The 27739-nt window shown below is 49.8% G+C and overlaps 1 protein-coding gene across 1 annotated transcript in view; it reads right to left on the reverse strand.

Annotated features, from left to right (window-relative positions):
* Positions 1-2077: 2077 nt before the first annotated feature.
* PCDH12 (protocadherin 12) overlaps positions 2078-27739 on the reverse strand; it is a 32057-nt gene continuing 6395 nt past the window's right edge. Inside the window, exons 2-6 of the mRNA XM_025387521.1 lie at positions 20568-20691; positions 12392-15664; positions 8606-8703; positions 6519-6670; positions 2078-2919 (exon numbers count right to left, since the gene is read on the reverse strand). Of these exons, the coding sequence (XP_025243306.1) occupies positions 2495-2919; positions 6519-6670; positions 8606-8703; positions 12392-15271 (3555 nt within the window). The 5' untranslated portion in view covers positions 15272-15664; positions 20568-20691 and the 3' untranslated portion in view covers positions 2078-2494. The remainder of the gene's footprint in view (positions 2920-6518; positions 6671-8605; positions 8704-12391; positions 15665-20567; positions 20692-27739) is intronic.

Raw genomic sequence — 27739 nt, forward strand, 5'->3', positions numbered from 1 at the left:
TAGATCCTGAAGTCCAACCAAGGACGTCAGATTAAGAATCTTTGACGTATTAAAAAGACCACCATACTAAATCCCAGATCCAAATCCTGATTTGAGCAACCACTCAGTTACATGTCATCTTAATTTGGAAAGCTCTCCCCCACAAACCTGCCAGGTGGCCTTAGGCAAGTCATCTGCTGTTTCTTTCTGTATTCTTGGCTATAAAATGAAGAGTTGAAATAGATAAAGTTCAGACTCCTTATGACAATTGCCCATGTCTGTGGATGTTTAGATAGTATCTTAAAGCAATGCTGCGTAACCTTTTAAAGGTCAAAGTTTCCTTTAGAGAATCTGATGAGAATTTTGTACCTTCTGCCTAAAAAAAAATGCCTAGACACAAAGTTTTACCTAGTATTCAGGGAGCCCAAGGAGTACAGATTTATAGCTTTTGAACTAGAATGATGCAATGGTCCCGTGTGTCTAGTGATCCAGTTGCCACCTATAATTCCAGCTTCCTCAGGTCATCTCCCCATGCCCACTGTCTTCTCTCTACCCTCCCAACATCTGCTCAGCACTGAAAATCTGCTGGTAACTGGGAGGTCACCATGGTCTACTCTAGTACTGTGGTTCTCAGACTTTGCTTTTGCATAACAATCATTTTTTCTAATGAAGTCCTACCTGGAGCTCCAATATGGATAAAAGGGGCCTCTGAAGCATTTACTGACACATTTATTCATTCATACATCCATTCAACAGGTATTTATCAAGCGTTGCTTTGTGGCAGGCACCTGGCCGGTCAGGCTGGAGACCCTGCCTGCCTGCTTGGTTTCCCCCAGCTTCTCTCACTGGCCCACAGAACCCAACAGTTCTGGGATCCAGCCTGAAAATCACAGATTCTGTAAGGAGATCGCTCTGGCCTAGAGTGAGGTGAGGAGAAACCCAGAGACTCTGCCCCGGAAACTCATAACTTTGGGGAGCCTCATTTTCTTCATCTGTAAAATGGAATAATGGAATAATGACACCACACTGTATTCCAAGTATGTATGAGGCCTATTATCCCTAGTTGGGAGTATAATTGGCCCATTTCTGTGAACAGTGAACATGAGCACTGGGCTCCAAGAAAGGACAAAAAGAGGAGCAGATAGAGGAACTTTTGCCTGCAGTGTCCAGGAGAGACCCACGCTATTTAGAAGCTAGCTGATTGGCTGCTCGGAAATTTCCAAGAAAATTATAAAGCTGAACCTTGGGAAAATATCTGCTATTTCTTCCCTCCTCCATCCCCTGGAAGGCTGGCTGCTGTCAGTGCGGATTTCATACACCCAGTTCACACAGTGTCCTCTGGGATTCACAAGCCTAAACCTGCAATAACAGAGGAAGGTTTACCGGCAAATGGGGTCCAGAAAGATGACATCTGCACTTGAAGAGCTACTTGCTCAGAAAGAACAGGGGCCTGCATCAGTTCAGATCCAAGTTCCTTTTGCCTTGTGCTTGGAAATGTAGAGAGGTGCGGGCCTGCGTGACTTTGGAAATGTTCCTTTCAACAGTGTTTCCCGAGGGAGCTCTGTCGGGCAAGTTCACTGCTGCCAACAGCTCACCTCCAGGGCCTTTCCTTCTCCTCTCCTTGGTTGGCAGGCTGGTGTCAAGGTTGAAGGCCTGGGTTTTGGTGTTGGGCCAGCCCAGGTCCAAATCCTGGCTCTGGCTGTACTCCCTGCTTGATCTTGGGAAAGCCATTTGACCTCTCCAAGCCCCATATCAATGTCTGTGAAATGGGGTTAATCATACCTCCCTCCCAGGACTGTTGGAAAATCAAATTAAATCCTATTGTAAAGCCTGGTGCCTGGCTCATGGAAATGCTTTAGAAATAGTTGTGCTTTCTTAGCTCTAATTTCGCAGCTGAGAAGCAGATTAGTTGGTAACATAGTGGTAGGGGAACGGGGTTAAGAGCACACATGTCTGCTATTTGTGTACCTGTCACTGTGTACCAAGGTGCCCCAAGCCTGTCCAGGCCCGGTGTGACACTCTTGCCAGGGATTGGATGACAAAGAACCCTCACTCTATTACTCTTCCCTTCTCCCTCTTGACAGGTGCAAACAGGAGAATGAATCACTGCTTTTCCTTTATTGGTAGGTCAGAGAGCATTTCCTGGCACCCCCAGGGTACAGCCCCCTGACTCCTGCTACCCAAGAAGGCCATCCTTTCCTGCTTGTGGTACTCCGTGGCATCTGTTCTGCCAGAGGACTGACCCTTTGTGCTCTACATATGTTTTGCCAGCAAACACTTACCTCAGCCACAAACTGTCCCTGTCCTCCAAAAGACTCAGAGCCGCTTACAAGGGGCTGCTTTGGTCAGTCAGGTGTTAGTCCTGGGGCTCCTGCCTCCTCTGTGGGGGTAGCATCAGTCACCCTAAAGTTCTCAGGCCACCACTAGCTAGTGAGTTATAAGATTTTAGAAACCAGCTCATGTCCCCAGATCCTCAGGCCCCTGATTCTTGGATCCAGAGGTGTCCGAGGTATGTTCACAGGCAACTGCCGCTGCTGCTGCTGCCTCTGCTCCTGCCCTCAGTCCCCGTCTTTCCACCTGGGTCCCCCTGCACTTTCATGCCTGAGGCCGCACTGGTGGCCAAGTCTAGACTGAGGGTCCTCCCGCAGACCGAGAGCCGCCGCAGTGCCTCAGAGGCGGCCTCCACAGGCATGCCGGAGCGCTGTTCCAGCAGCATCTCCAACAGTGAGCTCATCTCCGAGACAAAGGTGCTGGCCAGCCTCGTGCCTGTTGGGCTCAGCTCTGGTGCCTCTGCCTTGCCGAACGTCTGGAAGGTCCTCGGCTCCTCCGTGGCTGCAGCATCCGGGGAGATCACATTGTCACGGTAGTTGGTGGTGAGGGGCAAAGAGAGTCTCGCCATCCAGGCCGGGTCAGGGGCGCTCAGCCGGTCCAGGGCCAGACCTGTGTGGGGAGGAGGGGACACAGTGAGGGCCAGGCTCCGGGAAGGACCAGGCGGGTGAGGGTGGGGCAATGGGCAGGGCAAGGGCAGTGGACAAAGGAGGGAAGGGAAATGGCAGGGGACAGACAGAGTGGCCAGACGGGGACAGGAAGGAAGAGGCCCTGACAGGGAAGCTCCCTGGGTAGGAAGGCAGTCGACTGACACACCCGGGCGAACCGAGTGGGGAAGCAGCAGGAGGAGGAGAAGGCCTAGAAGCAGGAATTAGCCTTTTTCTAAAGAATTTCCCAATCTGGGCTGTGGTGTGTTTCCAGTCTCAGTGACTTCTATATTTCATCCAGGATTTTTACCCCTCAGGGCGCCTTCTCCCCTCAGGGCTCCACTAGCTGAGGATGGAGGGAAAAATCCCTTTTCTTAGCCGAGGCTGGAGTTCCTGACTGGGCGCTGCCTTTTGTTCCTATCCATAATAATAGGGACCACATACTAGGTACTTATGTGATGAACAATTTACATAATTATTTAACTTCCACACAAACCTTTGAGGTCAAGAGTATTATTCCCATTTGGTGGATGAGGAAACCGAAGCTGAAAGAAGTTAAGTCACACATCTGCTAGGCAACAAACCTCAATTTGATGCCAGGTCTGATGACTTTGAAGCCTCCCTATGATGGCACCACCTTACCCTCTCTCTGAAGAGCTGGCCCTTCGTCCCTCTGGATATTCCAGGTGCCCAGCTGGGGCCTCTGGAATTCCCAGGCTACCTAAGGTCTGCACTGTTATCACCTGGCCCCCGATCCTCAAATCCTCCTCAACATCATCTCTCAAGCTGCCGGAAACCCTGGCCTAGAGTCAGGCTGGGGAGGGGCTGCCTGTCCAAGGGCTGTTCCAGGAGAGGGACTGGGGTAGTGGTGGTGGCAAGTCAGCCTGGTGGCTGGGAATTTAAAAAACTGGCCCCTACATTTGCAATGCCACAGTCACACTTCTTTTCCCATCCCTTCAACAGAAAATCCTGTTTCAAGAAACCAGTCCCAGGCCTGGTGGTAGAGACCAAGCCAGAGGAAAGAAACTGTAAGTCTTATAGTTAAGAAACAGTGTCTTAAAAAAAATTAAAAAAAAAAAAAGCACAACATCTACTTAACATTTATCTAATGTTTGCCTAAAGTGAGTTACTTTAAAATCTGTGCACAGAATAAAAGACTGGAAGGAGATATGTCAAAATGTTAACTGAAATTACCTCTGGGCAAAAGCAATCCATTCTCATTTTGTTTATCTATGTTTTTCTGTATTAACCAAATACTACTTATGTAATTTGAAAAAGTTATTCTGAGGTACGGGTAGTCATTTTTTGTACTGATAAATGAATCTCTGTCTTGCATTCTGGACTGTGCAGGTTGTGAGACAGTGTTGGGCTCCTGCCCTACAGGATCCTTGGGTTTAGCCCCATGCCTGGGACTTAGTGAATGTTTGTTGAATGATTGAATGAACATAAATATTCACCTTCAACATCTGGGAAATGCAAACCTTAGTTTCTTGAGACTCCGAGGCCATAAGGTTGGATGGAACTCTTGGTGTTGTAGAATCAGGCCTTTCCTTGTACACGGATCAGAGAGCTTCAGAAGGAGTGAAGCTTGGAATGAGAAAATCGCTGGGGCGTATGAGAACAGCTGAAAAGTGATGCTGAATTCACCCAGCATTACCCACCAGTTCTAGCTGCAGGTGGGTGCTGGGCCAACCCGGGTTTGATTTCCCAGCTTTGCCGCTTAGGGGCAGTGTGTGTGACCTTGGGAAGATGGCTTAACCTCTCTAAGCTCCCGTTTCCTCTTAGGAAGTGGTGAGACAGTAGTACTTATCTTGTGGAGTTGTTGTGAGGTTTAATGAGTTCATGCAAGCAGTAAAACATTATTATGGTCACATTCTCAAGTGGGGCAATCTGAATCTGAAGCAGCAAATCTGAAGCAATCTGAAGCAGCAAGATCCCAGTCTCCCCATGGCAGTCCAGCCTGTGAGCGGCAAAGGCTTTTCTGCCCCTCCTCTTTCCTTACCCCCTACTCCTTACAGTGCTCCTGTGTTCAGTACCCTTTGTGCTATGGGCAAGCAGGACCGTGTGGGAACTGACCCCACAGGTTCCAGCCAGAGCTGATGAATAGAGATAGAATCCAAAGCTATATCCCCCAGCCATACATAGCTATTGAGCACTTGAAATGTGGCCGATATGGTAGAAGAACTGAATATTTCATTTTATTTAATTTTAATTCATTTAAAGTTAAATAGCCACATGTGGCTAGTGACTACCGCATTGAACAACACAGCTCTAAAATTTAGAGCCACACTGCCTGTGTTAATAACTATCCATGAGCTGCACAACCTTGGGCAAATTATTAAACACCCCTGACCCTCACATTTTTCCTTTATGAAGTGGGGATAATGAATAGTCCCTATCTCATAAGATTTTCTCATGAGGTACTTAGAACAGGGCCTAGCACATAGAAAGTGCCCAATAACTATTAGCAATATTTTTTTAACCAGGGAGAGAAGTCCCTGCCGTGCCTTCAGTGTGTCTGCAGCCAGATGGAGCACATGAGAAACAGTGTTAACTACATAGATAGAAAACCACAGCACAGGGACGGTCCGCTGTGGGGTGTGTTACCAAAGAAGGCTGACCAATGTCCGTAGCAGGGGCAGGGGGCGCTAGCAGATTCTTGAATTCAAATTCACATTATGTATTTATTGTCAAAGCTAATTGTTTGTCTGCAAAATTCTTTTTGTTTTAATTGCAATTGTTAGCATGTTAAAGAGTTGACCTGGTTCACAGGGCGAAAGGGTATTAAAACACACCAGACGCAAATGAGTGGTAAGAAGTCCATAGAGGACAGGCTGGCTCAGGGTTTGGCTCCCCTTCGATCACTGGTGAGCTGGGTGACTCTGGGATGGCTACTCGATTTTTTTGAGCCTCGGTTTTCTCATCTGTAAATTCAAGGTAATAATTATCTACTTGAGGAGATTGGCTGGAGGCTTAAATGAGATCATGTACATAAGATGCTTCCACTGTGCCTGGCATGTTTACTATTCTTACAGTGATTTTTAAAATGAATAATCAAAGTAGGCCGGGTGCCTACTTTGGCTTTGATTACAGGTGGCTCATGCCTCTAACGCCAGCACTTTGGGAGGCTGAGGTGGGCGGATTGCTTGAGCCCAGGAGTTGGAGACCAGCCTGGGCAACATGTGAATCCCTGTCCCTACCAAAAAAAAAAAAAAATCAAAACTTAGCGAGATGTGGTGGTGCTCACCTGTAGTCCCAGCTACTTGGGAGGCCAAGGTGGGAGGATCACCTGAGCCCAGGAGGTCAATGCTGCAGTGAGCTGTGATCACCCTGTGATCACGCCACTCTACTCCAGCCTGGGTGACAAAGCAAGACCCTGTCTAAAAAAGAAATCAAAGTAGAACCCAGTCTTTAAAATACTTTCTGAGGCTGCACGGGTGAAAGGGAAGTTAAATGTTGCTGATGTTCCTCCACAGAAACAGAATGGCTTTTCCCTGCAGTGGATTGGAGTACAACTCTGAAGCCTGGACACCATGGGGCAAGGTGACTCTAGGGGGTCCCTACCTGTGCAGGGGTCCAGCAGACTTGACAGCTCTTCTTCTAGCAATTGCTTCACAGAGAGGTCCTCTTCAGGATCCAAAGGCCCTTCCTCCTGTTCTGGGTCTGTCTGGCCTCCAGCCCTTGCACTCGGGCCATCTGTGTCTGTGATTGCACTCCTACAAAAGAAACCAGCCAGTCCACGGGTAAGGACATTCCTATATAGATCCATTCATTCATGCCCATTTATGTTTGCATTCATTTACCCGTATAGGGAACTGGATTCACAGCCTGGCCTCTGCAGTCAGACCAACCTGGATCATGTGATTCCAGCCCTCCTCTTACTCTGTTTCCTCATCTGTAAAATGGGAGTAATAAATAACACCCACCTCACAGGGTATTGTGAGGGTAAAATGAGACGCTGTAGGTAAAGGGGCCTACCACAGAGCCTGGCACAGTGTAAGCACTCAGCAGACAGAAGTGAAGATGAGTTCATTGATATCATTCTTGTTGCTCCTCCCATGCCTAGGTATTTCCTGGCACACAGGAGGAGTTCAGTAAACCTCAGTGGAGCCAGTGCAGCCGTCCATCCATCCATAGAAGAAGAGCTCCAGCAAGGCTGGGATTTTTGCCTGTCTCATTCCCTGCTCCCTCACTGATGCTCAGAACAGGGCGTGGCACACAGTGGGTGCTGAATCAACACTTAATGAATGACTGAACATTCCTTCCTTCCTACTTTAGGCCAAAACCTAGGCCAGAAGAACAGACCTATGGAGGGTGCAGCTGGAGTGAGGCAGCCTAAAGCTGCTCAGAATCTGCTACCTGCATCCCAGTCTCCTGCTGTCTCCATCCTGGCCCCTCTCTCCCATGGACACTTGGGGACAGGCCTGGACCCTCATCCCAGCAGGTGGAAAGGCTTCTGAGGGGTTTTAAGGCGTAGGAGTCCTTTCTGTTTGTTTGGGATTTTTTCCCCCTGTAGCCATTTCTGCTGCTGTGAAGAAATGAGCAGGGAGGTGGCAAGTGTGTGGGTGATAATGACAACTAATGTTTATTAAGCAGTGAGTCTGAGTCAGGCCTCATGTGATGCAAGGTCCATGCACCGTCTCATTCAAACCTTCCACACCTGTAAAGGGTTCTCTTCAATCACCCCATTGTACAAATGAGAAAACCAAGACTTGTGAAGATTTTGCAGGTTCCCAAGGTCCCCGTAGATTAAGAGATAAAGCAAGAATTCAAATCCAGGCCAGTGTGACTCTGGAGTGTGTGGACTCACCCCTGCCGTACACTACCTCTTGCCATCCTTGTAAAAAGAAGCTATAAGTTGTCAGGGCAAGAGCACTGATGCAGGAGTCAGGAACTCTGAGAGCTGGTCCCAGCTTTGCCACTCACTTGTTACATGACCTTTAGCAAAATTGCTTCAAGGGGAAAGGAGTTAGCGTTGTGTGTGCACCTACTATGCGTCAGTCCTGGGCTATGGGCTTAGAATACAATTGATCATGAAATTCTCACCCCATTACTACAAGGGAAATGGGATGGCTTCTATTTTACAGATGGGGAAACCAAGGTCCTGAGAGATTATCTCACTTGCTCAAGTTTACATAGCTGGTTTGAATCAAACTATTCAGAGCCTCAGTTTATCCATCCATAACAAGAAGTTGGATTTAATGTTCTCTTAAGGGCTCTTCAATTCTAGGATTGCCCAAAGGGACACGCCCACATATCCATGTCTTTAGTGGGGAGCCTTCATATTACGTTTATGGGCCAAGAGAAAGAGAGGTGACAGTTACAGATATAAAGGCAATTTACAGCACCTCTGTAATCAGGGGACGAATCGAGCCTCAGGGATGAAGTCATTTCCTTGGTGACTACTGTATTGATAGTATTTATTAATACAGCTTGATAGTCCTATAGGACTTCTAGGTCGTGTAAATACTATCAATACAGTCACCCCATGACCAAGCCTCCCAGGGTGGGAGGATGGATGCTGTCTGCTGCACCCTCCCAGGGGACCGGTGTCTGGGATGGGCTCACCCTTCCTCACTCACAGAGGCTGCAGAGATGAGGGGCAGCCAGTAGGGGCCATGAGATGCCTGTGGGGGCTACGTGCTGCTTACCTGCTGCCTCCTGGCTTGGCCAAGTACTTATTTCCTCGGTGGTTTGGTTTCGGCTGGAATTGGCCCTGATGCAGCAAGGACAGCAGCTGGGAGATTTGCTACAAGACAGGAAAAATCTGTTGACTCCACACAATTCCGACTCAGCACACTTCCTCGCCGGATGTTTCCCTCAATGCCGGTGCTTTCTTTTTATAGTCTTTCCTCTGGCTTCAGATGTTTGTGTGATCAGATGGGGGATGGTGCCCAGTGGCAGAGACAGGGACCTGGGCAGGCAGGTCCCCTGCTCTGTCATGTCACCCCAGGACCTGAGTGTCTGAAGGAGAGCAAGAGGACCCTCTGGGCCCATCCCCTCACACTCATTCCTCTGAGTGTCCTGCACCTGGTGGACTCTGAGAGATAGGGGTGAAAAAGGCATTTCCTGACCATCAATTTGTTGTTACTTTGATAAAGATTATCTTAAAGAGTTATGTTCCCCTTTAGCAGTATTTGGACATTTGGTTGATTTTTGTGGACCAGATGTAAGACTATGTTGTAGAGAAGGCAAAATGGTGTCATTAAATTATTCATTTATTCATCTTTTCATTCATTCATTCAACAAGTACTTAATAAGTGCCAGGCAGGATGGTTGCAATGGGAGTAAGAAGGAGAAGGAGACCCAGCTGCTGCCCTCAGCATGGTCATATCTGTCAGGAGGTGAAGGTTGCAGGCAGCCCCACAGGGAGTGGGGGAGCAGCGAAGAGTGGTTACCACAGGGGTTGCCTCTGGGCGTAGGGAAAGAGTGGGGGCTCTGTGGGAGTGGAGGAAGGCCCCTAACCCAACTTGGAGCAGGGAGGAAGCAGGGGGGTGGTACTGGATTAAGTTCATTCATTCATTTCAACAGATGTTACTGAGTTCATACTACATGCCAGGCACCTCTGCTGAGACCCAAAGGCTCCATAGGAGTTTGGCAAGTGGAAAGAGAATGAGGGTCTGGGCAAGGGGTGATGGTGACAGGGGGGTGGTTTCAGGCAGTAGCACTGCACACTGAAAGGCTGGAAGAGAAGGCAAGTTTCAGAAAGATTGGAGAATGGAGTAGGGGATGGGTGAGCTATCAGGGCCAGACCCTATAGGCCATTGGGAGGGAAAGGCAACAGATCAAGTCCTGGGAGGCGGAGTTCTAGTTCAAGGCCATTTGTAGCTTATTGTATAGTGTTAGACAGGCTTTTAGACCTCCTCAGACCTCAGTTTCCTCATCTCTAATGGGGGGCTAGAAATACCCATACAGCCTTCTTCTCAGTGTTGTCAAGATTAAATGGTTTGAAAAAGTTAAAAATCCTCTGCAAAAGCAAGGAGTTTGGACTGTTATTCCTAGAAACACTGCTTCAACCTCCTGGGTCCACCCCCATTCCTCCCTTAGGAAGTCTACCGTGCCCCTCGGTGCAGCTTGAGGTAGGAAGTGTCAACCTCAGAGGAGAGTTGGAAGAGGAGATGGCCAGGACTGGGGTTTCACTGTGACTTGGGAGACTCAGGGTCTCATTGCCTGCCTCAGGGAAGATCCCACCTCCCAGCCCAGGCCCAGAAGCCCTCCTAAGATACCTGCCACCCTTTGCTCAAGTGACAGCTGGCATTTCATGACATGACTCCCTACATGCCAATCCCTATGCTGAGCACTGTCATTCAGGGTCACTTCACAGTTACAGCCCAGATTCAAATCAGTCAGACTCAGGTTCAAATCCTAAATATGCCCCTGCCCCAGTTCCCATCAATGTGGCCTTGAGGAATTACTTAAGCATTCTGAGCCTCAGTTTCCTCAACAGTAAAAAAAGTGAATATTAATGAGACCCAGATCATATGGTGGGTTATGAGGTTTAAATGAGCTTATTAATAGATCCCATGATAAACAATGATTGTCCGGTGTCATATAATCTCCCTTAATTCTTTTTTTTTTTTTTTTGAGACGGAGTCTCGCTCTGTCGCCCAGGCTGGAGTGCAGTGGCCGAATCTCAGCTCACTGCAAGCTCCACCTCCCAGGTTTACGCCATTCTCCTGCCTCAGCCTCCTGAGTAGCTGGGACTATAGGTGCCTGCCACCTCGCCCGGCTATTTTTTTGTATTTTTTAGTAGAGATGGGGTTTCATCATGTTAGCCAGGATGGTCTCGATCTCCTGACCTCGTGATCCTCCCGTCTCGGCCTCCCAAAGTGCTGGGATTACAGGCTTGAGCCACCGCGCCCGGCCAATCTCCCTTAATTCTTACAACAGCCTAAGGGAAGAGATACCATTATGGCCATTTTGCAGAGGTGGAATTGGAGGCTTACAGGGGCTACATAGAAGTTAGTGGGAGGGCTGGAATTTAAACTCGGATCTGACTCTATGTGCTGCTGGAAAGATATGAGCATTTGACAAGCAGCCTCAAGTTGATCCCAAATGGGCACCTTTCTTTCTGTCCCCTCAGTGGGGCCACCCACGGTGCCTATTCTCTGTTGTCCTGTCTAGCAGCAGCCAGCACAGTGCTCAGCACAGAGTTTATCCAAAAAGCACCTGATCAATGGATGGATGAATGGAAAGATAAATTAGTGGTTGGCTCTGGCAACCTCTGGGTCTGCACCGATTCCAGGGCAAGATTCCTAAGAGAACAGCTGGGCCATCTCCAGGTGGCTTCCTGAGGAGGGAGTAAGGGAAGGAAACTGTGTTTTGCTTCACAGGAAACATGAATTGATGGCCTGGCCAAACAGAGGTGTGCCTTGGGCAGGCAGCCTGGCACAGTGAAAATATCTGAGGTTCACAGAAGCAGATATGGGTGTGAGATCAGGCATCATCCCTGAAAAGGTTTCCACACTTGTGTCTAGAAAATCCCAGGCCCTTAGACATTTTGTCACTCATCATCCCATTTAGACCTCACACTCTAAGGAGGCAGACACAGGGTAAGTTTGGTCTCATAGTCCCCATTTTATAGATGAGGAAAATGAGGCTCAGATGTTGAAGGATGTGTACAAGGTTGCCCAGCTCCTAAGTGACTGTTGAAATTTGAACCCCAATCTGCCTAACTGCAAAGTTCTAAGGTTATTTCCTCTGCCGCATCCTGCAGGCCCAGCCAGAAAGCTCTGGGGTCTCAGACAAATTATTTGCTACACCTGGGTTTGGGTGCAATGATGCCTATGCTGGCCTTCTTCATAGGAGGTTGCCCAGATGAGATGAGGGCAGGCAGAGAGTGGAGATGGAGAAGTGCTTTGAGGAAGGAATAGCAATAATTTGCTGAGTACTGACTACATGTCAGATGGACGCTGTTCTACAGGCATTAAGAGCATTCACTCATTTTATCTTCAAGCAAACTTAGAAGATGGGTGCTGTTAACACAGACATCTTTCAACAGAGAAGTTAACTGCCCCTGTGGTTCAGAGCTAGGAAGAAGTGGAGCTAGGATTTGAACTCAGGCAACCTTGCCCAAAGCTTATACTCTTAGTCACTACCTTTGCTGTGTGTCTACTTGTGAGGCACCATAAATGCCTTGTAGGAACTAATTGATCAAATCCTCTGGACAACTCTACGAGGTAGATACTTTTACTATCATTTCTAATTTACAGATAAGACAACTAAGGCCCAGAGACAGTAAGGAATTTGCCTAGGATCACACAGCTAAGTTCAGCCAGTCACAAAGCTGTGCCCTGAACCACTGCTATCCAAAGCATCAAAAAGTACCAGGTGAGCCTAAGGAAGAAACATGAGGACTGTGCAGGTTATGGGGGTGTCTGATGCTGTTTCTGGTGGTCAGGAGTGACCAGAGAAAGAGTTGCCTATGCCCCAGGTACCTGAACAGGAGGAGAATCCACAGTGAGCTCCTCCACGGGGTTCCGCTCGGCGAAGGCAGCCACAGACAGCCGGACCAGACTCCGCAGGATCTGACGGGGCCCTAATTCTTTCTCAGGGGACACTTTGCCATTGAGATGTCGCTGCCGTCTCAGGGTTGCAGTGGAGGCTGGTGGGCTCTGTGGAGCCTCCTCACTGCCCTGGTCTCCAGCCAGCCTCCCTGTGGGGCTGCCTGCAACTTTCAGAGGCCTGGAACGTGGCTGGCCTGTGGCAGGCTGGGGCTCAGGAAGGTTCAGGTTCTCCCGGGAGGCGTTCCTCTGCCTGGGATGGTTGAAAAGCAGATTGACGGTGTCTTGCAGCACCTCTCGGCTCTCCGCTGGTGCTCCCTGGTTGCCTTGATTACGTAGCGTCCTGTACAGGGTCGGGGTGAGGTGGAAGGGGGCCTGAAGGCAGGGGTCCCAGCCTGCTTCCATCATCGCCTCCTTGTCCACGTCTTTGTGGGACTGCCCGACTTCACAAGGCTCACCTGCCTGACCCCTGAGCATAGGCACGAGGTGGATGTCCGCCTTCTGAATGTGTTTCTGGGGCCTCTTGGGCTGCTGGCGGTAGGTGGACTCGGCCTCCCGACAGTTGTAGGCCCTGTTGTCCTTCTTCTCTGTCCGGCAGATGGACATGAACAAAGCCAGGATCAACCCGAAGATGCCCAGCAGTACAGTCAGGCAGATCACTGTCAGCATCGACATGCTCAAGGCCCCAGGCTTGCGGGCTGAGTCCCTCAGGTGGTCAGCACTGGTGACAAACATGATCCTCAACAGGGCTCGGGTCTGTAAAGGGGGGCTTCCCTGGTCCTCTACCACTATCTCCAGCTCCCACTCACTCCCAATGAGGCTGCTGGCATTGGTAACGTTGACGAACAGCTGCCCTGCATGGGGGCTGAGGATGAAGAGGTGGGCTTCATTTCCACTGCGGATGCTGTAGAGGGGCTCTCCATTTGCCCCTGAGTCTGCATCTCTTGCCACAATGGTTGTCAAAAGGAATGGCCGGGAGCTGTGAGTGGCCAGTGGAGGTGTGTCAGTGCCTGCTGGACCCAAGCCATTGGGAGTCTCGATGGGCACTAGCAGGTGGCCTGTGGAGGCGTTCACAAGCACGGAGAGGCTGGCTTTTCCATCGCTGAGCACAGGCTGGACCACCTCTGGGGCATTATCATTGGCATCCAAGAGGCTGACCCTCACAGAGACACTGGATGCAAGCATGGGTTGCCCGCTGTCCTCTGCGATCACCTGGAACTCAAAGCCGGCCATCTCTTCATAGTTCAGTGACCTCTGAGCAGTGACCTCTCCTGTGTTGGAGTCAATAGCTACTAAGTGAGCAACTGGGGAATCATGGATGCGGTATGAGACTTTTCCATTAATACCCAAGTCTGCATCATGAGCCTTGATGGTAATGAGGTGAAGAGAGGGTACGTTGTTTTCCCGTGTGGAGACTTCGTACCTGCTTTTCTCAAACACAGGTGCGTTGTCGTTGATGTCACTGATTTGAATGCTGAGCTGTTTCTTGGCTGATAAGGGCTGCAGTCCTTGGTCTTGGGCTAACAGAGTGAGTGTATATTTGGGCCACTGCTCTCTGTCCAGTGTGGCATTGGTTAGCAACATGTATGTGTTGCCATTAGTTCTTTTCAGCCTGAAGTGGCCCAGCTCTTGGCTCAGCCAACAGTGGACCAAACCATTGTTTCCTGAATCCAAGTCATCTGCCATGACAAGAGCAATAAAACTGTCCTTGGGAAGAGCTTCTGACACCAGTGATGGCTGGGAGGCCCATGTGACATGGATGCTTGGGATGTTGTCATTGACGTCCAGAACCTTGATGAGAACTTTGCAATGGGCTGGGATGGGATTGGGACCCAGGTCCCTTGCCTGGACATCCACCTCGTAGGCAGGGTTCTTTTCATAGTCTAGAGGTCGACGCAGAATGACCTGGCCTGTCTTGGCATCAATACTGAAGGTGTCCAGCACCTCTGGAGGCATGTGCTTACTGAGGAAGAACTCCACCTCCCCATTGGGGCCTTGGTCAGGGTCCGTGGCAGTCAGTTTTATGAGAAGAGTACCAGGGGCAGCATCTTCTTGGATTTCTAGTGCCAGTGAACTCTCAGCAAATACAGGGCTATTATCATTGGAGTCCAAGACGTTGACCTTGACCAAGCTGGTGCCTGACTTGGGGGGGTTCCCATTGTCATAGGCAGTTAACACCAGATCAAAAAATGAATGGATTTCCCTGTCCAGCTCCTTCACCACTACGAGTTCTGCGTGTTTGGTCTCATCAGGGCCCACAATGACATCCAAGGCAAAGTGCTCACTGGGAGACAGAGTGTAGGTGTGCAGGGTGTTAGGGCCTGTGTCTGGGTCAAGAGCTCTGTCCAGGGGGATCCGGGTGCGCAGAGAGGCGCTCTCAGAGATTTCCAGCTCCTGCTCGCCTTTGGGAAACCGTGGCTGGTGGTCATTGATGTCCAGCACTTGGATCTCCACGTGGATCAGAGCCAAATCCCCTGTGGCAAGCACATCAAAGGAAACCAGGCAGGGATCCCACTGTCGGCATAGCTGCTCTCGATCCAGCCGCCTACCTGTGCTGAGCAAGCCTTCCTCAGAGTCCACCTGAATGGGGAGCGCCTGAGGCAGCTGCAACACCTGGAAGGCAGCCCCAGCTTGCCTCTGCCTCTCCTCCCGGCCCAGCTCCTGGGACAGCTTCCCGATCACTGTGCCAGATGGCACTTCCTCTGACACTTGGTATTTCACCGTGAGAGTGGTTACCTCCTGACCATCCCCTAAAAGAAATAAGTAGCCACCTGGCCCCAAAAGCCCCAGCAGAAGTTGCAGAAGTTGCATCATGCTTACCACCAAGTGGGCCACATTCAGAAACTGTTAGAGTTCTTTCAAGGCTGGACAAGTCCTCCAGTGTTTCCTGGATGGCTTGATCAGCCCCGTGCTCCTTCCCCCGGACCTGCTGGCACAACCTTGTCCCATAGTTAGATGATGATGGAACAAGCAGGACCCCCAGGCAAGGCCATCTTCATCGGAATCGATCTGAGATATCCAAACGCCGATCAAGAATTGCCAGGATAGACCCCTACAGGGGAACTAGCTGGTCCACTTCAGCAAATGATGGACAAGAGCTGGTCTAAGAGGGACCTGACCCAGTTGAGCAGGATGTGGGACTCTGACTTCCAAACAGTTGCTAGGCTGGGGAAACAGAGAAGCAGCTTTTTCCTATGGAAACCCCACCTACAGGAAAAGGGAGGGCTGTGAGTTTTCAATGCCAATTAGAGAAAGAGCATTTCCTGTGAAGCTAAGTGGCCTGCCACTGAGGAGGATGAGGCTGGGGCTCCGGGGACAGGCCAGATGGGAAGCTGCTGTCCATGCAGCAAGGCTGCTGCTGAGGGAAAGGGAGCCTCTGCATCACCAAGTGAGCAGAAAACTTGAGCCTCCACCTGCTTGCAAGCGGACTGATGCCCCTCCCGGGCAAGTCATGTTTCCTGTTTCTCTCCCCTTCCCCAACTCTCTTTGTTCCTATCTTTTCCCCCATTGTTCCCCTCTCACGCCTGTCTTTTTCCCACTCTTGTTTACTTCTCTGTCTTGACTCTGCCCTGATCACCTGTTTTTGTCTCACTGCAGCTGTGATTAACAGAGCAGCCATCAGAGCTAAACTGCCTGAGTTCAAATTCTGATTTTGCAACTTACCAGCTGTGTCATCTGGGACAAGTCACTTAACCTCTCTGGGCCTCCATTACCTCATCTGTAGAGTGGGGATGGGAGTAAGAATAGTAGCCCTTTCAGCGGGAAACTGTGAGGATTAAATGAAATGATGCATGAAGGGCTTTGGCCTGGGCCTGGCCCCGTGTCACAGGCAGTGACGTTATTGCAAGGGGTGAGTGTTGTAATCTGCACAACTTGTCACACCCTATGGCTACCTCTGGATCTTGTATTGGCCCTGGGGCAGTCCCTGCCCACACTGATCTATGAGGGTGCCCATGGTCTTGATTCCAAAAGCTGCAAGAACCCGTGTGACTTGACTGTGTGGCTCTCCTCCTGCTTCCCTTCAGCCCCCGCCCCCCCTCCAGCCTTGAAGTCCATTGTTCTCTGCATCTGGTCCAGCCTGAGTCTCTGTCTGGGGAACCCCCAGCCTCCCACTCCTCTTGGAAGCTTTTATACATTTCCCTCTCCCACACCTTCCCCTCCCTTTCATCTATGTCTTTCCCCCTTCCTCCAATTCTTCTCTCCCCAGTTCTGTTTATAAGAGTCCCGTGAAGCACAACTCCTTTGCTGAACCCAACTCTCCTTTTAGATGTTTTAAGGGATGCCCTCCCTCCCACTCACCTCCTCATAAGGTAAAATTCAGTAAGGAAGGAGGTGAATGTGCAGTTTGCTTGGGTAAGCTTTGAGGTGGCCTTACTGCTTCTCATTATGCCCTTCAATTTGCTGCCCCCAACATTCTCCCAGCCTTATACCCACTTCACGGTTGATCCCTGAGGCTTGTGAAGCATTTGAGGTGATGAGAATGAAGACCAACTTCCCTAGATGGGTGTTTGCTACTAAGCCCTTGGGGCCAGAGGTGCCATATTTGGACCCAAGTGGCACTAGTCAGGGCTTATTGGCATGGAAGCCTGTGGCCATCAGGACTGAGGTGGCTAAGGGACAGTCACCTGCACTCCTTCTCTTTCTCTCTGGCTTTTCTTTCCTTTAACTCCATATCCCACTCCTGAGGTTTCCCAACTATTTCACTGAAACCCATTAAACCATAGCAAGTGGCCTGAATCCAGGGCCACCTCCTATATCATGGTCCTGGAGACAGACAGGCCACTCACAAGCTCTGAGACACTGCACAAGGGCCTTAACCTCTCCCAGCCTCTGTTTCCTTCTCTGAGGGCTGTCATCCATCTCACAAGGTGGGGTAAGGACTCAGCGCAGGGCCTGGCTCAGAGAAAGCACTCAGCACATCGGGACTATGATTTTGCCTTTTGTTATCTTCCAGGTTTTATGCCTCATATGCAAATGGCAAAGATGGCCTTGCATTTGTCCCTTCACTTTTTTTTTTGCCTCTTTGGCAGGAATCCCATTTCTCAGGTCTCCCTCAGCTTGGTGTGAGCAAGGTGCTGCCGAAGCTACTAGGAGCCCCTGGGAGCTCAGGGACACAAGGGTGCCCATTGCCCCCTGCTGGCAGTTAGCCCATGTGACAGCCTCACTGTTCGCCCCACATTCGTCCCCCTGTGTGCCTGACAGTGAACAAGGCAGGGGGCTGACAGTCGCAGGTGGGGGCAGGGAAAATGAAAGGCGAGAGGCCAGTGGAGTGGCTCTGGAATCAGGCCTGGGGGTCTGGGAAGTTCCTCATGGAGGGCACATGCTGAATCCTGACGGACCTGGAGGAGTGAGCCCGAGGAAGTTGAATGGGCAGGGGAGAGGCAAAGCTGGTGGTGGCAGCAAAATGGGCAAAGGCCCCGAGGTGGGTAGGCTGGCTCCCGGCTGTGCTGCAAGAGGGTTGGTGCAGTAGCGTAGGGAGGAAGGTAGGGCGGGGGACATAAGCAGGGGTCCTCAAATGATGCAGTGGCCTGGGTTCCCATGGCTAAGAATTTAGACCTTGTCCTGAAGGTCGTGGGGCGCTTTTGAAAAGCTCAACACAGGATAATGAGAACAGCGACCACATGCCAGGCTTTGTCCTGAGTGCTTTGCTTACATCCTCTCATGACACACAGCCATGCCATCACATTGAAGATGCTGAGCACAGAGCGTTAGGTAACTTGCCCAAGATCACACAGATGTACCCTCCAGAAAGGCCTTTTGGCTGCACCCTGGAAAATGACTTGGAAGGGAACAGAGAAGAGGGAGGGAGCCTAGTTGAGAGTAATGCAGGGGAGCTTTGATGCAGAAAACTCGTTTCCAGAGCGCCATCTGGTGGCCAAAGGTAGAGAAAACCGCACAGAGGCAGGGACCAGGGACAGCCACGGGGACAGCCACGAAGACAGGAAGTGGGTGCCTGGGGTTCATGATTCCTGGGGTTCATGAATATCCACAGCTCCAGCCCCGTGCTGCACAGAAGAACACAACAGGAGAAGCTACTCACGGGTGACAATAGTGTCTCTTAATGGAAAACCTAACGCGGACCAAGGCCACAGAAGGAGTTATGGAATTCATGATAATTTTACTTGTGTTAACATTTATATTCTTCGGAGGACGTTGTTTTATGTATATATATCTTACATGCAGTTATATATCTGGTGTGTGTGTGTGTGTGTGTGTGTGTGTGTTTTGACTGGGAATGTGAATGCCAAAAAATGATGCATAGGTCACAAGAAAGTTTGAATGTAGATTTCATAGGTAACCACCTATGAAGATAACCACCAGGAAGATCTTATTGAAGTTTGTTTGTTTTTTTCACACTGGAGGCATGAAGCTAAGATAACCCTTTGAAATTTCAAAGCTGGCAAACAAGGCCCCAGACTTTTTTAAGGTGATCACCTCTGGGAACGAGATCCCTGTTTAGTAAGTTTCTCTCCTCCTTCTGGCTACAGGGGTCAGCTGATCTTTAGCAGTCAAATGCCAAGGGGTGAATGGAGCTGTCACTAGAGTTCGTCTGGAAAGGCGACGTTTTCCTGAGTTTTGAAAATAGGTTTGAAGGAGTGGAGGTACTCTGAAATAGGTTTGAAACAATTGAGGACAGCCTCTCTCAAGTCCAAAATATTTTTTTAAAAAGGGCAGGATTAGAGTTTGTGCTTGAATGCCTCACTAACCACCAACTTTGGGGTTGTTCACACTTGAGTTCTTAACCACAGGGAGGGCTGAGGGGTGAAGTGGGAAGGGTGGGGAGTCAGAGAATTTTCTTAAAACACCCGGAGTCCTAAGGAACCTTGAGGGGTCAGACGAGTTGGGACTCTGGCCCTTGGAGGACTCCCAGGTCAGCTGAATGAAGGCTGAGATCACACTTCGCCCCAACGAATGTCCTGCTGGGCTGGCTGCCCACTTCCAGGGCTCAGGTCTTCCAGGCTGGCTCCTCCTGAATCTCCCTGTGGCTGCCACAGCATCACCACCAAGGCAGCTTTGGGGAAGCCAAGAAGTATCCTCCAGCTCATCCCAGATAGAAAGGTGGTTGGACCATCCAAGCTCAGCATCTTTTTTCAGGAAGATCTTATTGAAGTTAGATTCCTAGTCAGACCAGGAATCTTGACTGGGAGACTCAGGTAGATGTTTTGGGTTATCTGCTCCTAGCAGGGCAATTTGTGGACTTTGTTGAGACAGATGACAGTATTTTCTCCCACACAATGGCACCTCTTTCTGGGGTCAGTGCAGAAAAAAGAATGCACTTTGCAGGGAGAAATTTGTCAAGAAATAGGACCTTTCAAGAAATGAAAAAGATTTATGTCTTGGTTAAGAGCAGCAGTTCTCAAAGGGGTCCAGATATCAAAGTCACTTGGAAAGCTTTACAAAATACCAGGGACAGGGCAAGAAAATTCGTACTTTTCCCTTTCCCAGAATACTGCCAAAGAATAGTCTGTAATTGCCAGCTCAGTTCCGCACCCTTCATTTGGGACAGGGTTGGGGAAGTTGATTGGACCTTTTTGCTGGAAAGAGAGGCTAAGTTGATTTATGTGATAAAAATAAATAGACGGGAGGAGGGGGATTTCTGCAATCTGAGAAAATTATGGAGAGCAGTACAGCAGACAACAGCAGAGGCTGTGAAGGAGGTAAAATGAAGATGAGAAGGACTTTTGAATTCATTATTGCAAATTATAGACCTCCTTCGTGATTTTCAACAAAAATACAAGAGAAGATTTATATGCTCTTTTCCAAATTTATTTTTTGTGTTAGTAACCATAACATGGACCCAAAACTTGACCACTTGAGTTCTGGGTTGATAAAAGTTACACACACATGTCTTTCTCCCCACCCCTCGAGAGGAAGGGCACTACTTCTGGTACATAGATTTCAATTTTGATATATTCCGACTGATTCCAACATGCATCCTTATCTCCACCCCAACTTCATCAAGAACCACTCATTAGAACTTCTCAAAAGCACCATCCCCCCTTGCAAAGGCCAAACTCTATAGCGATCAGGCCTTTCTTAACCCAGCATCCTCATGGTCCCCACCTCTCCCCGACATGTGTGTCACTATTCAGTAGAGCTCCATGCTCACCTGGTTCTCTCTCCATAGTTCTGCAGACTCCTCTATCTGCCTCTCTGGCTCCTTCTTTTGTTTTCCTTCCTTCTAACTCCCAGATGCAGGCATGTCCCCTAGAAGCTATCATCTGTTCTCTTCTCTGCATAGGGTTATTGGTCCAGAAAGGGGTTGCCAGATTTAGTAAATAAAAATACAGAGTGCCCGCTTAAATTAGAATTTCAGATAAACAATGAATAATTTTTAGTATAAAGATTTTAATCTGACAACTCTGCCCAGAAATAATGTATGCTTTCAACACAAGTTCTTTTTTTTTTTTTTAAGAATTTTGGTTTGCACAGTGAATTTGAAAATCTATTAGTAAACAGAAAAAAATCAAACATATTGACTGGGAGCATCATCTGAGCATGAATATTCAGAAGCAAACTCTGTTGATTGGCCTTGTTATGTATTCAGCATTTCTGGGTGACTCCAAGATCGAACTGTTTTACACAGAAAGAACCACCCTGGAGGAAGCCTAGATTACAATCATTTATTAAATCATTTGGTCATCCAGTCACTCATTTATTTGGAGGAATTCAGCATTTTCCTCTCTATTTACAAGGTCTGATCTGGTATCGTTTGGTCTGGTTTGGTCTGGTCTGGTCTGGTTTGGTCTAGTCTGATCTGGTCTCGTTTTGTCTGGTTTGGTCTGGTCTGATCTGGTCTCGTCTGGTCTGGTTTTGTCTGGTCTGGTCTCGTCTGGTCTAGTCTGATCTGGTCTCGTCTGGTCTCGTTTGGTCCAGTCTGATCTGGTCTCGTTTGGTCTCATTTGGTCCGGTCTGATCTGGTCTCGTTTGGTCTGGTTTGGTCTAGTCTGATCTGGTCTCGACCAGACCGGACCAAACCGGATGAAACCAGACCAAACCAGATCAGACCAGACCAAACCGGACCAAACCGGACCAGACCAGACGAGACCAGATCAGACCAAACCGGACCAGACCAGACCAGACTAAACCGGACCAGACCAGACCAGACCAAACCAGACCAGAGTAGACCAAACCAGATCAGACTAGACTAGACCATATCAGACTAGACTGGACCAGACCAGACGAGACCAGATCAGACTAGATCAGACTAGACCAAACTGGACCAGACCAGACCAGACCAAACCGGACCAGACCAGACCAAACCAGACCAGACCAGACCAAACCAGATCAGACTAGACCGGACCAGACCAGACGAGACCAGATCAGACTAGATCAGACCAGACCAGACCAGACCGGACCAGACCAGACCAAACCAGACCAGACCTGACCAAACCAGATCAGAATAGACCGGACCAGACCAGACGAGACCAGATCAGACTAGATCAGACTAGACCAAACCGGACCAGACCAGACCAAACCAGATCAGACTAGAGTAGACCATATCACACTAGACCGGAGACCAGATCAGACTAGACCAAACCGGACCAGACCAGCCGAAACCGGACCAGACTGGACCACACCAGATCAAACCGGATCAAACCGGACCAGACTGGACCAGACCGGATCAAACCGCACCAGACCAGACCAGACCGGATCACACAAACTGAACCGGATCAAATCGGATGGAACCGGATGGAACCAGATGAAACCGGATGAGACCGGATCAAACCGGATGAAACCGGATCAAACCGGATGGAACCGGATCAAACCAGCTCAAACCGGATCAAACCAGCTCAAACCGGTTCGAACCGGCTCAAACCGGCTCAAACCGGTTCACACTGGATCAAACCGGATGAAACCGGTTCAGACCAGATCAAACCGGATGGAACCGGATCAAACCAGCTGAAACTGCTTCAAACTGGATCAAACCGGCTAAAACCGGCTCAAACCGGATCAGACCGGATGAAACCGGTTCAGACCGGACCAAACCAGATGGACCCGGATCAAACCGGCTCAAACTGGTTCTAACCGGCTCAAACTGGCTAAAACCGGCACCAACCGGTTCAAACCCGATCAGACCGGATGAAACCGGTTCAGACCGGATCAAACCGGATGGAACCGGATCAAACCAGCTCAAACTGGTTCAAACCGGATCGAACCGGCTCAAACCGATTCAAACCGGATCAAACCGGATGCAACCGGATCAAACCAGCTCAAACTGGTTCAAACCGGATCGAACCGGCTCAAACCGATTCAAACCGGCTCAAACGGGTTCAAACCGGATCAGACCAGATGAAACCGGTTCAAACCGGATCAAACTGGTTCAGACCGGATCAAACCGATTCAGACCGGATCAAACTGGCTCAAACTGGTTCAAACCGGATCAGACCAGATGAAACTGGTTCAAACCGAATCAAACCGGCTCCAACTGGTTCAAGCCGGATCAGACCGGATGAAACTGGTTCAGACCGGATCAAACCGGATGGAACCGGATCAAACCGGCTCAAACTGGTTCAAACCGGCTCAAACTGGATCAAACCGGATGGGACCGGATCAGATCGGATGAAACCGGATCAAAGCGGCTCAAACCGGTTCAAACCAGACCAAACTGGTTCAAACCGGATGAAACCGGATCAAACCAGCTCAAAGTGGTTCAAACCAGATCAAACCGGCTCAAACTGGTTCAAACCGGATCAAACCGGCTCAAACGGGTTCAAACCGGATCAAACCGGCTCAAACTGACCAAACCAGCTCAAAGTGGTTCAAACCAGATCAAACCGGCTCAAACTGACCAAACCAGCTCAAAGTGGTTCAAACCAGATCAAACCGGCTCAAACTGGTTCAAACCAGATCAAACCGGCTCAAACTGGTTCAAACCAGATCAAACCGGCTCAAACCGATTCAAACCGGATCAGACCGGATGAAACCGGTTCAGACCGGATCAAACCAGATTGAACCGTATCAAACAGGTTCAGACCGAATCAAACCAGCTGGGACCAGAACAAACCGGTTCAAACCGGATCAAACCGGATCAAACCGGATGAAACTGGTTCAAACAGGTTCAAACCGGCTCAAACTGGTTCAAACCGGATCAAACCGGATGAGACCGGATGAGACCGGTTCAGACTGGATCAAACCGGATGGGACCGGATCAAACCGCCTAAAACCGGTTCAAACCGGATGAGACCGGATGAAACCGGTTCAGACCGGATCAAACTGGATGTAACCGGTTAAGACCGGATCAAACCGGATGGAACCGGATCAAACCAGCTCCAACTGGTTCCAACCGGATCAAACCGCCTAAAACCGGTTCAAACCGGATGAGACCGGATGAAACCGGTTCAGACCGGATCAAACTGGATGAAACCAGTTAAGACCGGATCAAACCGGATGGAACCGGATCAAACCAGCTCAAACTGGTTCCAACCGGATCAAACCGGCTAAAACCGGATCAAACCGGATGGAACCAGATCAAACCGGTTCCAACCGGATCAAACCGGCTAAAACCGAACCAGATCAAACCGGTTCCAACCGGATCAAACCGGCTAAAACCGGATCAAACCGGATGGAACCAGATCAAACCGGATCAAACTGGTCCAAACCGGATCAAACCGGCTCAAATCGGATCAAACCGGATGAAACCGGTTCAAACCGGATCAGACCAGATGAAACCGGTTCACCCGGATCAAACCGGATGGAACCGGATCAAACCGGCTCAAACCGATTCAAACCGGATGAAACCGATTCAAACCAGATTGAACCAGATCAAACCGGTTCAGACCGAATCAAACGGGCTGGGACCGGAACAAACCGGTTCAAACCGGATCAAACCGGCTCAAACCAGATGAAACTGGTTCAAACCAGATCAAACCGGCTCAAACCGGTTCAAACCGGTTCAAACCGGATCAAACCGGATGAGGCCGGATGAAACAGGTTCAGACCGGATGAAACGGGATCAAACCGGTTCAAACCGGATGGAACCGGATCAAACCGGCTCAAACTGGTTCTAACCGGATCAAACCGACTCAAACTGGTCCAACCCATTCAAACCGGATCAGACCGGATGAAACCGGTTCAGACCGGATCAAACCGGATGGAACCGGATCAAACCAACTCAAACTGGTTCAAGCCAGATCAAACCGGCTCAAACCGGCTCAGACCGGATCAAACCGGCTCCAACAGGTTCAAACCGGATCAGACCGGATGAAACTGGTTCAGACTGGATCAAACCGGATGGAACAGTATCAAACCGGCTCAAACTGGTTCAAACCGGATGAACCGGATCAAACCGGATGAAACCAGCTCAAACCGGTTGAAACCGGATCAGACCGGATGAAACCGGTACACACCGGATCAAACCGGATGGAACCGGATCAAACCAGCTCAAAGTAGTTCAAACCAGATCAAACCGGCTCAAACTGGTTCAAACCGGATCAAAGCGGCTCAAACCGGTTCAAACCAGATCAAACTGGTTCACAGCAGATCAAACCGGATGGAACCAGATCAAACCAGCTCAAAGTGGTTCAAACCAGATCAAACCGGCTCAAACCGGATCAAACCGGATCAAACCGGCTCAAACCGGTTCAGACCGGATCAAACCGGCTCCAACAGGTTCAAACCGGATCAGACCGGATGAAACCGGTTCACACCGGATCAAACCAGATGGGCCCGGATCAAACCGGCTCAAACCGGTTGAAACCGGATCAGACCGGATGAAACCGGTTCAGACCAGATCAAACCGCATGGAACCGGATCAAACCAACTCAAACTGGTTCAAACCGGATCAAACCGACTCAAACTGGTTTAGACCGCATGAAACCAGCTCCAACAGGTTCAAACCGGATCAGACCGGATGAAACCGGTTCAGACTGGATCAAACCGGATGGAACCGGATCAAACCGGCTGAAAGTGGTTCAAACCGGATCGAACCGGCTCAAACCGATTCAAACCGGATCAAACCGGTTCAGACCAGATCAAGCCGGATGGGACCGGAGCAAACCGGATCAAGCCGGTTCCAACCGGATCAAACAGGCTCCAACCGGATCAAACCAGATCACACCGGATGAAACCAGTTCAGACCGGATCAAACCGGATCAAACCAGCTCAAACTGGTCCAAACCGGATCAAACCGGCTCAAACGGGTTCAGACCGGATCAAACCGGTTCAGACCAGATCAAACTGGATGGAACCGGATCAAACCAGCTCAAACTGGTTGAACCGGATCGAACCGGCTCAAACTGGTTCCAACTGGATCAAACCGGCTCAAATGGGTTCAAACCGGATCAGACCGGATGAAACCGGTTCAGACCGGTCAAACCGGTTCAAACCGGATCAAACCGATTCAGACCGGATCAAACCGGCTGGGACCGGATCAAACCGGCTGAAACCGGTTCAAACCGGATCAGACCACATGAAACTGGTTCAAACCGAATCAAACCGGCTTCAACCGGATCAAACCGGTTCAAGCCTGATCACACCGGTCAAACTGGTTCAGACGGGATCAAACCGGATGGAACCGGATCAAACCGGCTCAAACCGGTTCAGACCGGCTCAAACCGGATCAAACCGGATGGGACCGGATCAGACCGGATGAAACCGGATCAAAGCGGCTCAAACCGGTTCAAACCAGATCAAACTGGTTCACACCGGATCAAACCGGATGGAACCGGAACAAAGCAGCTCAAAGTGGTTCAAACCAGATCAAACCGGCTCAAACTGGTTCAAACCGGATCAAAGCGGCTCAAACCGGTTCAAACCAGATCAAACTGGTTCACACTGGATCAAACCGGATGGAACCGGATCAAACCAGCTCAAAGTGGTTCAAACCAGATCAAACCGGCTCAAACGGGCTCAAACGGGTTCAATCCGGATTAAACCGGCTCAATTAAACCGGCTCAAACGGGTTCAAACCGGATCAAACCGGCTCAAATGGGTTCAAACCGGATCAAACCGATTCAAACCGGATCAGACCGGATGAAACCGGTTCAGACCGGATCAAACCAGATCGAACCGGATCAAACCGGTTCAGACCGAATCAAACCGGCTGGGACCGGAACAAACCGGTTCAAACCGGATCAAACCGGATGAAACCNTCAAACCGGCTGGGACCGGAACAAACCGGTTCAAACCGGATCAAACCGGATGAAACCGGTTCAAACCGGATCGAACCGGCTCAAACCGGTTCAAACTGGATCAAACCGGATGAGACCGGATGAGACCGGTTCAGACCGGATCAAACCGGATGATACCGGATCAAACCGGATCAAACCGGTTCAGACCGGATCAAAGCGGATGGAACCGGATCAAACCAGCTCAAACTGGCTCTAACCGGATCAACCAGTTCAAACTGGTTCCAACCGGATCAAACCGCCTAAAACCGGTTCAAACCGGATGAGACCGGATGAAACCGGTTCAGACCGGATCAAACTGGATGAAACCGGTTCAGACCGTATCAAACCGGATGGAACCGGATCAAACTGGTCCAAACCGGATCAAACCGGCTCAAATCGGATCAAACCAGATGAAATCGGTTCAAACCGGATGGAACCGGATCAAACTGGTCCAAACCGGATCAAACCGGCTCAAATCGGATCAAACCAGATGAAATCGGTTCAAACCGGATCAGACCGGATGAAACCAGTTCAGACCGGATCAAACCGGATGGAACCAGATCAAACCGGCTCAAACTGTTTCAAACCAGATCAAACCGGCTCAAACCGGTTCAAACCGGATCAGACCGGATGAAACAGGTTCAGATCAAACCAGGTCCAACCGGATCAAACCGGTTCAAACCGGATCAGACCGGATCAAACCGGATCTAACTGGTTCCAGCCGGATCAAACCGGCTCAAACTGGATCAAACCGGCACAAACCGGTTCAAACCGGATCAGACTGGATGAAACTGATTCAGACTGGATCAAACCGGATGGAACCGGATCAAACCGGCTGAAAGTGGTTCAAACCAGATCAAACCGGCTCAAACCGATTCAAACCAGATCAAACTGGATGGGACTGGACCAAACCGGATCAAACCGGTTCAAACCGGATCAGACCAGATGAAACTGATTCAAACCGAATCAAACCGGCTCCAACCAGATCAAACCGGTTCAAGCCGGGTCAGACCGGATGAAACTGGTTCAGACCGGATCAAACCGGATGGAACCGGCTCAAACTGGTTCAAACCGGCTCAAACCGGATGGGACCGGATCAGACCGGATGAAACCGGATCAAAGCGGCTCAAACCGGTTCAAACCAGATCAAACTGGTTCACACCGGATCAAA

Source organism: Theropithecus gelada, chromosome 6, assembly GCF_003255815.1.
Source record: "Theropithecus gelada isolate Dixy chromosome 6, Tgel_1.0, whole genome shotgun sequence".
NCBI lineage: Eukaryota > Metazoa > Chordata > Mammalia > Primates > Cercopithecidae > Theropithecus > Theropithecus gelada.